The sequence below is a fragment of the Stegostoma tigrinum genome, chromosome 6 (genome assembly GCF_030684315.1).
Source record: "Stegostoma tigrinum isolate sSteTig4 chromosome 6, sSteTig4.hap1, whole genome shotgun sequence".
In the NCBI taxonomy this organism is placed as follows: Eukaryota; Metazoa; Chordata; class Chondrichthyes; order Orectolobiformes; family Stegostomatidae; genus Stegostoma; species Stegostoma tigrinum.
This window is the reverse complement of record NC_081359.1, coordinates 93,495,397-93,509,704: the sequence shown is the minus strand read 5'-3', so window position 1 is coordinate 93,509,704 and position 14,308 is coordinate 93,495,397. Positions and strand designations below refer to the sequence as shown.

Genomic DNA, 14,308 nt, shown 5'->3' with positions numbered 1-14,308 from the left:
GACATAACTGATGTTTCCGAAGGAGAATGTGTTTTAAAGTACCTTCATCATCCATTTCTATCAATTTTGTGAAATGGAATTCACTTTAAAATTGAACACTCAAATCACTCCAGAAACTTGTATTGCTTACCAAGATTATCTTTGCTCTACTTCACGAGCTTTTAAACATAATTTATACATGTAAATGATCCCTTGGTTATTTTCATTCCTGGCACGTTCTAGCTTGTGTCACCTGTCCCATTCTTCAAATTTATTCTGTTAATTCTTATCATGAGCTTATTTTGTTTACAGAAATCAATCTGTTCTTTGTACTTGCCACTATATTTGTTGGGCTCATGAAATTCTGTTAAGTTTTAACAATAAACCATGGCCATTCCTCCTTATAAAAATTGTCAGTGTCCTTTGGTGAGGAGTTTAGTGGTGACAGAGGTATTGGATAAAAAGACAGAAAAGGAAGATACAGTTTCTATATGGAAAAAAAAACATATCTGGGTTAGATCTTGCTAACCAAAGTCCCTCAAGCCAGTTTGACCATTCAACAAAATTATGTCTCATCCATATCTGAGCACCATCCATTCACGTTGACTCCTTATCCCTTAATGCTCAATCTGAGATGTGAAAGTGTTGGTGGTGGTCTAGAGCGAACAAAGTCAGAAGTCACACTACACCAGGTTATAGTCAAATAGGTTTATTTGAAATCAAGTTTTCAGAGCGCAGTCTCTTCCTCAGGTGAGTAAGAGAGAACCACACATACACAGAATTTATAGGCAGAGAAATCAAAAGATCATACAACTGGTATAAATGGAGTGTCAAATAATAAGTCTCTGCAAGTGATCAAAAGTGTCAGACAGCATAGATAAAGTGTCAACAGCTGAATAACAAGTAAAGAGATGACCTATAATCTGATTAATTGAGGCAAAGAGATAATTGCAAATATTTTTTTAAAACAAGTTGGTGCTGGAGACAAACCAAATGACTGGAATAACATGGTACATATGAGAATCGCATGCCAAGGGTCTAACCAAAGTAATAAGTAATCCAAAACTGTACAAACTAATTAACATGGAGATATCATAATTTATCAAGATGATGGTGTCAAAACAGGACAGTGAGGCAGATTTTACAGATACATAAGTGTAGTAGGGTCACATAGCGAAACATGAACTCAAGATCACAGTTGAGGCCGCCTTCACGGGTAGGGAACTTGCCTATCAGTTTCTGCTTGGTCATTCTGCGTCATCATTTATCTTGAAGACCACCTTGGAGAACGCTTACCCGAAGATTGAAGGCTGAATGCCCTTGCCTGCTGAAGTGTTCCCCAACTGGGAGGGAAAATTTTTGTCTGGCAATTGTTGCATGGTGTCCATTCATCTGTTGTCATAGCGTCTGCATGGCCTTGCCAATATACCATGCCTCAGGGCATCCTTGCCTACAGCATATGAGACAGACATCATCACAGCTGCCATGCACATAGTAGGTGGTGTTCCCACGTGTGATGGTAGTATCCATGTCAATGATCTGACATGTCTTGCAGAGGTTGCCATGGCAGGATTGTGTGGTGTTGTGGTCAAAGTTGATGACTGGGTAGTTTGCTGCAATGATCTGTCTAAAGTTTGGCAGTTATTTGAAGGCAAGAAGTGGAGACATATGGATGATCTTGGCAAGATGTTCATTGTCATCAATGACGCATTGAAGGCTGCAAAGAACATGACGTTGTCTCTCCACTCTGGGGTGGCACTAGACAATTAAGAGTACTTTAACGGTCGTATCCTGCATCTGACTTCTGAGATTGTTGTGGTTTTTCGCTGTGCTGTTACTTTAATTAGTTTGTACAGTTTTGGATTACTTATTACTTTGGTTAGACTCTCTGCATACAGCTCTTATATACATCATGCTATTCCAGTCATTTGATTTGTCTTTAGCGCCACCTTATTTTTAATCATTTGTTATTATCTCTCTGCCTCATTTAATTGGATTACAGGGTCATTCCTTCACTTGTTATTCAGCTGTTGACAGCTTACGTATGACATCTGACACTTCTGCTCATGTGCAAAGACTTATTATTTGACACACTGTTCTTTGATCACTCTGCCCTAGATCTCCACACCCATAAATTCTGTGTCTTGTGCTTCTCTCTCTCACTTCACCTGATGAAGGGCTACACTCCAAAAGCTTGTGATTTCAAAGAAAACTGTTGGGCTACAACCTGGTGTCATGTGACTTCTGACTTTACTCAATCTAAGAATTAGGTTACACAAAACAAAACAGACAGCTTGTAAATTGTAAAGTCAAAGAATTCCTACAACGTTGGAACAGGCCATTCGGCCCAACAAGTCCACACCTACTCTCTGAAGAGCATCCTACTCAGGCTCACCCCCTATCCTATCTTGTGTAACCTTGCGTTTTCTTACCATGGCTAATCCAATTTACCTCTACATCCCTGGATACCATGGGCAATTTAGCATGGTCAATCCACTTAACCGGCACATCTCTGGACTGTGGGAGGGAACCGGAGCACCTGGAGGAAACCCATGCAGACACAGGGAGAATGTGCAAACTCCACACAGACAGTCGCCTGAGGCCGGAATCGAACCCAAGTCCCTGGTGCTGAGAGGCACCAGTGCTAACCACTGAGCTATCGTACTGCCCCAGGTATAGTGGGTTATTTGCTTAATGCAACTTTTAGAGAACTTATCACCTCTTAAATTAATTGTCTAAAAATCAGAGAAGTATTTTAGATGACTAGATTAGTTGTTTTATGCATTCCTGTACCATGACTTTAAAGTCTAAGGATTTATTTTGGGCTTAGTAACAACCTTAAGTTAACTGATCACATACTATAGCTGCAATGTATGGATTGGTGTATGTTAGTGAGGACAGGGTTCAACCAGGCAGTAACATTCCTTTCTTTCCTGCTCAGGTATTAAGCAATACTCAACATTATGGCTCACATTAGAAAATGACTATTTTTCTCAGTCAACTTCAGAATAAGAAATTAAACCTTGAGTGTTAGAAAATGTCAAAAATGAACAATGCATCCCTTGTAGTGAATGTTATGGTGGATGACAATAAAAATGTTAATTTCAGTCAAATTAAGTCATTTGTAGACAGAGATAATAAGTTAATACTTGTTTGAAGTGATTTAATGTTGACATTACCTACAGTATCATTCTGGTCAAGTTCAGTCTTGCCAGTGCAAGGCATCATTGGCCAACCCAATAGTACCCGACCTCAATACTCAAACATATGCAAATACAAGATCAGATGAGAACATTTTATCTGGAAATACTTGCAACTAATTGTGTGATATAACAATGTCTTACACACAACTGAACACAAGCAATTTGTCAGTTTCCTTTTAATATTTCATACCACTTGCAGAAGCACATTATACAGCTTACATGAATCTAAGTGATCACCGGAAAAAAAACAATTCCATTGGTAAAATGCTGTAAACAGTATGAATACTGCAAACATAAATAAATAAAATTTGCAAAAAGATTACATGGAACATGAACAGTTTTGGACGGAATGGTTGTCCATATACATTATATACATTAAAAAGTTGACTTAAATCATAACTGCATCCCCAAGTCAACATGGCTGTGATATGCATTACACATCAATTTACAGAACTGGCAAACTTTACAACATAATAAACTGTGTACAAGTACAACTTAGTTTTCTTTTATTATAATATTCTCAACTAAGACCTTAATAGCTTTCCAAACAGACCATTTTCTACTTAAGAATAGAAACTTTTGCTTGATGCTTTTGAATTGAAACAAAAGGTTCCAATGTTACACAAATCGCCCTAATGAGAAACTAAACAAAACTAAAGTGAGCAAACTTGACCTGCAGAGCAGTTTAGAAATTCATTATAACTGATTGGTCTTCTAGTGATGTTAGTGTAGTTTTTTAATCCTATGTTCCATGTCGTAAATGGAGAGAATCTTTACATGAAATGCAATACTTTACGAGCAATGGTAAAAGAAAAAAATAATTACAATACCCTTCTGCGCAATTTGCTTAGTAAAATTTTGTGTCAACTTCTTGTGCATCATGTAAAACAGCAAAAAACATGTTCAACATAAAAAAAGGTTAAAAATTCTGTAAACCTTATAAATAAATTGTGCCACTCCCTTAAAAATCAACAGTGCAATGAAAAAGCATTTTACACAATCTATTAGGGTGTTATATACAAGGACCAAAGGCTACTTTGGAGAACGGATGTTAGTGCAGGCATGTGCCTTGAAATGTAGAAATTCATACAATATTAACTTCCATATTTATCTAATTGCATATACCTACACAGAAACATTTGGAATGTGTACCATTGTTCAGAGTCTGGCAGATATGCACGGCATTCTAGATGCCACAGACCAGAGTGTAACTCAAACCATACTTAAATTATATAGCTCTTCAATAAGCCCTGGTGAGCTGTACTTAGACAATTCCAAATTTCCAGATGTATTTTAGGGCACCTTAAGGAAACAAAAAAATGCTCTGCGACAACCATTTGTCTTAAAATTAATCAAGTTGCATGAAAATACAAATGATCTGATCAAAATGCTACGTTTAAACAAATTATTTTAATATACATTCCTTCCTTTATAGTCAAGGTAAAATTATAGCTGAGCTCACAGTCAAAAAAATTACAATATTATCATGAAGCCAGAAAAAAAGTCTCTATAGAAGATAAACAAAATATGGCAAGGGGTCAGGGATTTATTATTAAACCACAAGGACAGACTTATGGTTATGGCTAACAAATAATTACTGAGCAGTGAGTATAGGGGGAGCTGGTTGCAGAAACAAAAGTGGTTGCAAAACATTTAAAGCAAATTTGAATGTTACTAATGTGAGAGAAGCTGGGGTATGCACAGTGACAAGCGTCAATGAATTGCATGTCCTTTTCTTATTTCTTTCACGTTCAAAGGCTTTTGAAATTTGGAAACTTCAGCATGAATTTTCAGCAAGAGAAAAAAAACTCCTTTTCTCCTTCCAGAACTGCAAACACAATGCACAATGTTTTGGTTCATCTGTATTGGTCACTGTGAATTGGAAAGCTCAAGCAAATAGTTTTCAATCATTTCCAAAAGCACTGAAAAACGCACCTTCAAGTCCTGTCTGACACGTTTTTTGTAAAACACAAAACTAAAACTCTTACCTAGTAAGCCACCTCAAACGTGCACAGAATTGGAACCGATTACTCTCAGCTCTACAATAATAGTTAATGTCTAACCATTGTGTCCTGCTTTCACTAAAGGACATTTCCTTCCTGTGTGCTTCAATTGTTATTTAAACAAAAATTGATATTAAATGGCAGTTCCACAATCTACACTATCATGTACTATATTACATATTGACAAACTAGCCAAAGAGCATGCGCTACATATGCAGAGGAAAAAGACCAAATTGGGCGATTGTGGAACATTTACGTCTTCAAGAAACATTTAACTGTTCAACAAAGTACTCTTTTTTGGTTGACAGCTATCTTTACTATGTATGTTTCATTGTAAAAGCCCCACAACTATGACTAGAAATGAGCAGTCAGAGTCACATTTGGTTAAGGTCTTTTTCCTATTTTTAAGTGTCGACTTTTCCAAACGTTCCTTCTGGTGGTCTGTAATGTTTTGGAAAAGCCTTCAATTGTAGAATATTAAATGCGTACTTGCGACATCCAACATTCTTCATCGTGTTTTCTCGGCGACATCCCTCGCTGGGGAAGAAACAAGTACAGAGAATGATAGAAGCAAAGAAAAAAAAATGATACAAAAAAAGACTTAAGACAATGGTAAGATGTGTATTTTGTTAATAAAAGAGGCAACAGAATGGTATGCGGTGATTATGTAATATGAGATTCACAGACTATTATTAAATTGCCAGATTTGTATGCACGAGTTGTTTTTAAAAAAGAGACAAATTTTAAGTTAAATTTGAATCTGATTATAACACACCCAGAATAATTTTACTGAGACTCCTCTTCAGACTTAACCATTGTTGTAACTTGGTATCAAGCACTTATGCTCACACTCCAAGTTACAAATTGCAGTTGAAATATTATAGGTGATTATAAACACTACAAATTTGCTGATTTGTGAACCTTACTTGAAATACTGGCAGCTCAATTCAACTCAACTCAATAGGACAGAGCTACCAGAAAAGAGGAGCTATCTTCCAAATCAACTGCTCCATGCATTCACTGCATGTGCATTTTATGTTGAATGGGTAATTGCTCTGACGAGTGTGGATATGAACAATAGACCAGGGAGGTTATAGGGATGATTTTTGCTATGTGCCAAAATAAGCAGAAACCAGAGCACAGAAGGCATTTATGCATCCATGAAACAATGTTCAGAAGATTAATGGGAAGAACATCACATTTCTTGAAATGAAAACTAAAGTGCAAATCACTGCATAGGGCATTTACTCATGTATCATACAGCATAAGGCAGTCAACAGGCTCAAAAGCTGGATCTTTGGAAAGCTATCTATTTAGTCCCATTTCCCTGCGCTTTCTCTGTAACACTACACAAAATTCAAGCCAAGCTTAAAGTGTTATTGAGTTATCTACTAATATAGGCTAAATGGGTGTGCTATAAGGCAGAAGCAGAATGCAGTACAACAGATCTTTCGCTTTTACGCAAGCAAATTAGTTAACGTCTGCTCAAATGTGTGAACAGACTTTTTTAAAATGACAAAGCATTTGTGTAAGCAAGTTATGCAATTCACGAAGCAAGTTATCCCAAAACTGGCCAACATACATTTTAAAAGGTTAATATATTTCAAAATAATTTTAAATACAATTTTATTCTGTTAAATACAGATAAGCCGTTTTGAAAAGGTTTTACCACTTATGCGGTTTCATCCAAGAAAGTGCCGTAGTTTCAGAACCCAACACAAAAAAATTACAACAGAAGAGTCACACAACAACTAACAAAAATTATGACTGCACTAGAATGTATAAAAAAGGCTTAAATAAAGTTGAAAATACAGCATATACACTGTCCTTTCACTTTAGATATATTTCAAGAAACTGAGGTACTGATCATGGTTCTATTACAAGAGTTTTAATGTATACAGTTGATAGAATTTTTCATACATTTTATATTGTAAGCCTTGATAAAATATATACAAAGTACAGTGTAAAGTTCAACATTGGTAAGGCATATTTTACGGTGGACGATTCTATTGCACATCCTTCCATTCAGTGGCTTTTCAGAAACAAGTAACTAAGCTTGTCCTGTCTTTTTTTAAAAAAAAACTTTTTATAAAAATGGCTTCTCTTCATTGGCATCGAAATCTGGCCAGCAGATAAGCCAGGCTCAGAAAGACGCATACAATCATTAAACTGGGGCTAAGAGCGAGTAAAGGGATCGAATAGAGGAGGCTGGGGTCAAGCCTGCAATCACGGATAGGCACCAAGCCACTCAAGTTCTTCTGTGTGACTACCTCCCGGGTTCCAATGCTGTGAAAAGGGAAAATGTAGGAAATGGCAGAGGGGCAAGAGGGTTGGGAAGGTGGAAGAAAGCAAAACAAACATGCAGCAAACACAGCAGAAAAAGAATAGATGAGAATATTTCAAACAGAAAGGGAGAGGGACAGGAGAGAAGGGGCAAGTTTTTTTTTCAAGTAGAGAAATACAAAGTGCACGATAATTCAGAAAGAAAGCACCAAAACCAGCAAATGAAAAGAAGAGTGACCAAAGTAACACATTAGAAAGGGAAAGAGTGAAAAAGGAGAAAAAAAAAGAGAAAAGTTGAAAATTCAGGAAGAATGACAATGGTTTCTCATGTTCAGTCTGTATGCATCAAATACATGCTGCACCATCATGCCTGGTCATGCTTAAACTGTACAAGCAAACTGAACGTGAATAACCATCCTTGTATTTAGCCCTTTCTCACCTTCAAAGGGAAAATTTTATACAAAGTTGGCACAGAATTGAAGTTGCTTTATAGTCCATCTGGAAATTTCCCTGTAGTCCCAATAACATATTTGTACAATAAGAGAAGGCAATATTCTTGCATAACAGTAAGCTATTCATAGAGTGGTGTTAAACTTTCTTAGTGAATTTGGAAATATTCCATATTTATGATACCAATATCACAAATATAGGAAATTTGAACAGACTGGAATTTAAGCGTGAGTCTTAACTCTATATAACTGTTAGATTATTATGATTAGACTGTTTCTTCAAATAAAGGGCAATCATTTATTTGGAGAAATTTAGAACACCAACTAAAAGCATCTCTGAAATATTTAGGTGAGACAGGATTAAATAACAGGTAAACAGAGAAAGGATAAGAAAACAAGAAACTTTGAGACAAGGCTTTGACACAAGGCACACAATAAAACTAACTTTAAAACATCAGTGACTGCAACCAGGGTTCAACCACAGTTAGTGTTGGGCCATTTACTGTGTTCTTATCCTTTCTTTGAAACATACAGCAAATTTAGAACATATTGCTAATTAGTGCTGAAACGTTTTCAGTATCTGAGTGCTATTTAAAGGATTTCATGTTAATGACATTTGTAAAATATATAAAACAAAACTGATGAATGCTGCATAAATGACCAAAAAAACCAAAAAGCTCACACACAATTCCTTAATTTTAGTCACATTCATATAGCTTTTATAAACAAGTAACAAGCAACTTCACTGCTGTTGTGAACTGAGCAAATGGAATAAGAGCAAACTGCAGAAGAGTTTTTTTTTCATATAAACTAAATCAGATTAACTAAAATTACACCTAGGCTTGGCCTTCCAGTTTATCAAGATATTTCCCTGTTTTCAAATTTCTGAAGCTTCCAATTCAATTTAAATTAAAAATACTGATGGAAAATTGGAATTAAATATTACATTTTTTGCTTTCAACAGTAATTTAATGTCATCTGATTTTGGGGGAAAAAGACAGAATCCTCTATTTCATTTATTTTTCTTTCTGCACTAACTTTCCACAAACATGCAGCTGTAGAATGGACAATATGAAGTTAAACCTTTGCAAAGTTAATGAGTCATTGGTAAACCTTCAGGCAAGGACAAATATTCCACCATTCTTTTGGTGGGGGGGGGGGGGGGTTAAATGGCCTCAAGTTCATGTTTCTACAGAATCAACAGAGCGATGGCAAAGCAGCTGTTAACTTGTTAGAAGCACCAAATTAAGACGACTAGAAATTGATACACTGCTCTCATCTGGCACTATGCAGCTGTGCTTCTGATATAAAATGGTGCTGTACCACACTCATCCTGTACTTTTTATTCCCCCATCGCTGTATTAATAAGCATCTGCCAAGGCAACAGCCAGTTTAAATTGGATTTCTGACCGGCAACACTAACACATATCCCAGCTGCCCAAGATTGTCAAACATTGCATAGAGAGGTGGCTTTAAAACCACACTCTACCCCAATCAAAGGCTGTACCAAAAGATGGGCAGCTCACTTATACATGCGATCACTGCAATTTAAAAATATGCATGGGAGAGATGGAATGGGTGGCCACCAGATAGTCAAAAAGGACCAGGCTAGTAGTTCAGGAGTTCTCCAGATGCATCCCATTCTCCACCCAATGTTCAGTTCTGCACAGTGATTACAGTGATGGCTCATCTGGGGAGTGCTGCTAAAGCTAGGTCCAATGACATCACAGGTGACTCATCTGCACAGGGGAGTACAAGGAAAATCTAATGGGCCAAAAAGTTATAGCTGACGCCATATTCAACATAACAGACAGACATTTCTGCAATCACAAGCATTATTCTCTGGATGCTGTGTTGCTCATGAGGTGCCAGCATAAGGAGGCTCCTGAGCAGCTGCAGTATACTACTAGTTGGGTAGTATACTGAATAGCCAACTGTTATGGTCCACACTGGAACCAACATAGAAAGGGCCTACAGTCAGAAATCAGGAGCCAAGTAGAAAATTACAAAGCAGGACCTCAAAATAGTAATCTCTGGAATACATCCAGTAACATTAAAGTGATTATTTGAAGAGGAGGGCAAGAAAGATACATGCACAACTGAAAGGTTGATGCTCAGGTTTGGCTTTAGACCACTAGGACAATGAGACTGGTTGTGAGAGACGGGACCTATGCAGTCTGGACAGGATGTGCCCGACAGAGGCAGGACTGAGTCCCTTGTGGGATATTTTGCTAGTACGGCTGAGGAGGGTTTAAATTAGTTTGACAGATGGAAGTAGACCAGAGGGTAGATTTAATTGGGACTAAAACAAAACTGAAGTGGAAGGCAGAGAATAAGTGAAAATGCAAGGAAACAACGGTTAGAAAATAAATTAAAACAAACAACAATGCATGCTAATGATCTGAAACAAAAGAAAAAAATTGATGGAACAGCATTTGTGGAGAGAAAGTAGAGCCTGCGTTTTGAGTCTGATGACCCTTCTTCAGCTTTACTACTTAGCTCCTAGTTCTGAAGAAAGGACTATGGACTAGAAACGTAGGCTCTGTTTTCTCTCTCAATGGGTGGCAACAAACCTGCTGAGTTTCTAAAGAAATTTCTGTTTTTGTGCTAGAAGATAAAAGTTCGGCAGTGCTCCAGGGTAGCTACTTCCATGCAAGTTCTACAGCAGACAAGGTGAAGGCACAGTCTGAAACATGGCAGCATGACAGAGTAGGCCAATCGTTCCCTCAACCCTGTTCTGGCCTTCTGAGATCATGGTTGCTCATTGACCTCAATACCTTAGTCCCATTCTCCCCCCATATTCCTTGATCCCCTTTAGCACAAGAGCTATATCCACTTCCTTCTTGAAACCAGATAATATTCTGGCCTCAACCATCTTCTGTGGCAGTGAATGCAATAAACTCAGTGCTTCCTGGGTGAAGAAATTTCTCCTCTTCTCAGCCCTAAAAGATTTACCCCTTATCCTTAAATTATGACCCCTGGTTCTGGACTCCCCCACCATAGGGAATATCCTCCTTGCATTTAATCTGCTTTGTTCTGTCAGGATTTTACAGGTCTCTAGGAGATATCCCTAATTTTTCTAAATTCCAGTGAATACAATCCGAACCAACTCAACCTTACCTCATTCATCAACCCTGCTACTACAGGATTCAATTTGATAAACTTTTGTTGCATTCCCTCTATGGCGAGAACATCCTTCCTCAGATGTGGAAACCAAACCTGCACACAACATTCTAGGTGTGACCTTGATAATGTTGTGTATAATTGTAGCAAGGCATCCTTGTTCCTGTATTCAAAACCTCATTAAGGCGACCTTCTTTACTGCTTGCTGCAGCTGCACTCAAAAACTACAGTGACTGGTACACACTGAATACACAGGTCTCATGGAACAGTCCCCTCTGTCAATTTACAGCCATTCAAATAATTTGCCTTTCTGCTTTAGCTAATAAAGTGGTAACTTCATCTGTTCACATTGTTACTGCATTTGCCCACCCTCTCGGCCTGTCCAAAATCACACAGCAATATCTCCGTATCCTCCACATAGCTCACCCTTCCATCTAGCTTTGTGTAATCTACAAATTTTGAGATATTAAACTTAGCTCCCTCAACTAAATCATTATCCTATGTTGTAAACAGCTGGGGTCCTAATATTGATAACTGTGGAGTCTCACTAGTTATTGCATGTCATTGAGAAAATGACAAATTTATTACTGCCCATTAACCAATTTTCTACCTGTCCCAATGCACTTTAATTTTACACATTAATCCTTTATATGGGGCTTTGTCAAAAGCCTTCTGAAAGTCCGACACATTCACTGGTCACTCCAATCAACTCTACTAGTTACATCCTCAAGGAATTTCAGTAAATTTGTCAGGTATGGTTTCACTTCCATGCTGATAGTTTCTAGAACTGTTTTCTACATGCTCTGCTGTAAAACTCTTGATAATGGACTATAGTCTTCCCCATTACCATGTCAGACTCACTGGTCTATAATTCCTTGTTTTCTCTCTATCACCCTTTTTAAATAGCATGATTACATTAGTTACCCTCCAATTTGAAGAAACTTTTTCATAGTCTAAAGAATTTTGGAAGATGACCACCAATGCATCCACTATTTCTCAGGCCACTTCCTTAAGTATTCTGGATGTTGATTATCAGGTCCTGGGGATTTATTGGCCTCCAATCCCATCAATTTTTCTAACACCATTTCTCTACTAATGCAGAACGGCTTCAGTTCTCCGTCCCAATAAACCCTATGGTTCCCATCATTTCTGCTAAGTCAATTGTGTGCTCCTTTGTGAAGGCAAAGGCAAAGTAAGAATTTAGATTCGAGATAATGGGAACTGCAGATGCTGGAGAATCCGAGACAACAAAGTGTGGAGCTGGATGAACACATCAGGCCAAGAGACAGTTTAGCGGATTTCTCGATACTTTGGTGATTTCCTGGTCGACTTCCCAAAATCTTCAGGCCTGATCTAAAATTCGGTCAGAGATCGGTGCAGAGGTCTCTGGACACATTTTAATCCGCCATCCCTCCAAGGCTTCTTGGCTACATGCAGAACGGCAGGCTCGAGAGCCCAAGTCCCTTGGGCGTTGCATGGAAGGTAGCGGGCTGACCCTTCACCTGGGCTTGCCCAGAAAGACGGCTGGTTTGCGCACAGGCCGCACATGACGCACACCTCCACAGCTCTGGATGTGGGTGGGTGCCTCGCCACTACCCAGTTCCGAGTTTGGTGGTGATGGCTGCTTTATCCTTATCAGCCACTCCACACGCAAACGGTGCGCAGCAGCCCCTGTCGTATCCCGTCAGAAGGGACAGGGTCTCACAGGCCTTCCGGTCTCCCTGCGCGTTTGGCTCGAAAGAGATCCCGGTCAGCAGGTCGTGCGTGCAGCGGTATGTTTGGGACGGTCGGGAGTGGGTGCTCCCTGCGCCCCCTAGCCTCCCAAGGCATGGCCGCTTAGTCGTTGGCAGCCCCACCAACCACGACCGCGACCCCCCCCCACCAACCCCTCCGCCGGGCTGGCATCCCGTCGCCCGCTCGCCTCTGCGTCAATTCTTCTACCTGGTTGATCCTGCCTGCAGTATACGCCTGTGTCAAAGATTAAGCCATGCATGTCTAAGTACACACAGCTGGTACAGTCAAACTGCAAATGGCTCATTAAATCAGTTATGGTTCCTTTGATCGTTCCAAACGTTACTTGGATAACTGTGGTAATTCTAGAGCTAATACATGCAAACGAGCGCTGACCCATGCGGGAGTGCGTGCATTTATCAGGCCAAAACCAATCCAGGCTCGCCTGGCAGCTTTGGTGACTCTAGATAACCTCGGGCATATCGCAAGTCCTCGTGACGGTGACGACTCATTCGAATGTCTGCCCTATCGACTTTCGATGGTACTTTCTGTGCCTACCATGGTGACCACGGGTAATGGGGAATCAGGGTTCGATTCCAGATTGGGAGCCTGAGAAATGGCTACCACATCCAAGGAAGGCAGCAGGCGCACAAATTACCCTCTCCCAACTCGAGGAGGTAGTGACAAAAAATAACAATACAGGACTCTTTCGAGGCCCTGTAATTGGAATGAGTACACTTTAAATCCTTTAACAGTGATCTACTGGAGGGCAAGTCTGGTGCCAGCAGCCGTGGTAATTCCAACAGCGTATATTAAAGCTGCTGCAGTTAAAAAGCTCATAGTTGGATCTTGGGATTGAGCTGGCAGTCCACCGCGAGGTGAGCTACCGCCTGTCCCAGTCTCTGTCTCTTGGCGCTCTTTGGATGCTCTTGGCCGAGTGTCCTGGGGGTTTGATGCGTTTACTTTGAACAAGTTAGAGTGTTCAAAGCAGGCCAGTCACCTGAATACTCCAGCAAGGAATAATGGAATAGGACCCCGGTTCTATTTTGTTGGTTTTCAGAACTGGGGCCATGATTAAGAGGGACTTTTAGGAGCCTTATTAAAAATTTAGATTGTCAGCTAGTTCTTTGTCCCTCCGTTATAATTTACCCTATTTCTGACTGTAAGGGGCCTCCATGTTTCTCTTCATATACCTGTAGAACTTCTACAGTCAGTTTCTATGCTCCCAGCAAGCTTACTCTCACACCTTTATTCTCCCCAATTCTTAGTCAATTCCTTGGTCCACCTTTGCTGACTTCTAAATAGCTCCAAATCCTCAGGAATATTGTTTTTTTTCTACCAAGTTGTTTTTTTTTTAATCTAATACTTTCTCTAAGTTCCTCATAAACCATGGCTTGGCCACTGCTCTCTTTGCACTGTTTTGCCAGACAGGAATAAAACAATTTGTAGGTCACTCATTCACTCTGAATTGTTTGCCATTGCCAATCCACTGTCACTCTTTTCAGTAACATTTCTCAATCCATGAAAGGCAACTCAT

At 39.3% G+C, this 14,308-nt stretch overlaps 1 protein-coding gene across 13 annotated transcripts in view; it reads right to left on the bottom strand.

Annotated features, from left to right (window-relative positions):
• Window positions 1-3,141: 3,141 nt before the first annotated feature.
• LOC125453079 (inositol polyphosphate-4-phosphatase type I A) overlaps window positions 3,142-14,308 on the bottom strand; it is a 159,691-nt gene continuing 148,524 nt past the window's right edge. For 10 of the 13 annotated variants that reach the window (XM_059646775.1, XM_048532164.1, XM_048532163.1 and 7 more), the window contains one exon: window positions 5,729-7,471. In XM_059646775.1, coding sequence (XP_059502758.1) covers window positions 7,291-7,471 — 181 coding nt within the window. In that variant the 3' untranslated portion in view covers window positions 5,729-7,290. The other 3 variants (XM_048532169.2, XM_048532173.2, XM_048532172.2) reach the window with 1 other exon arrangement.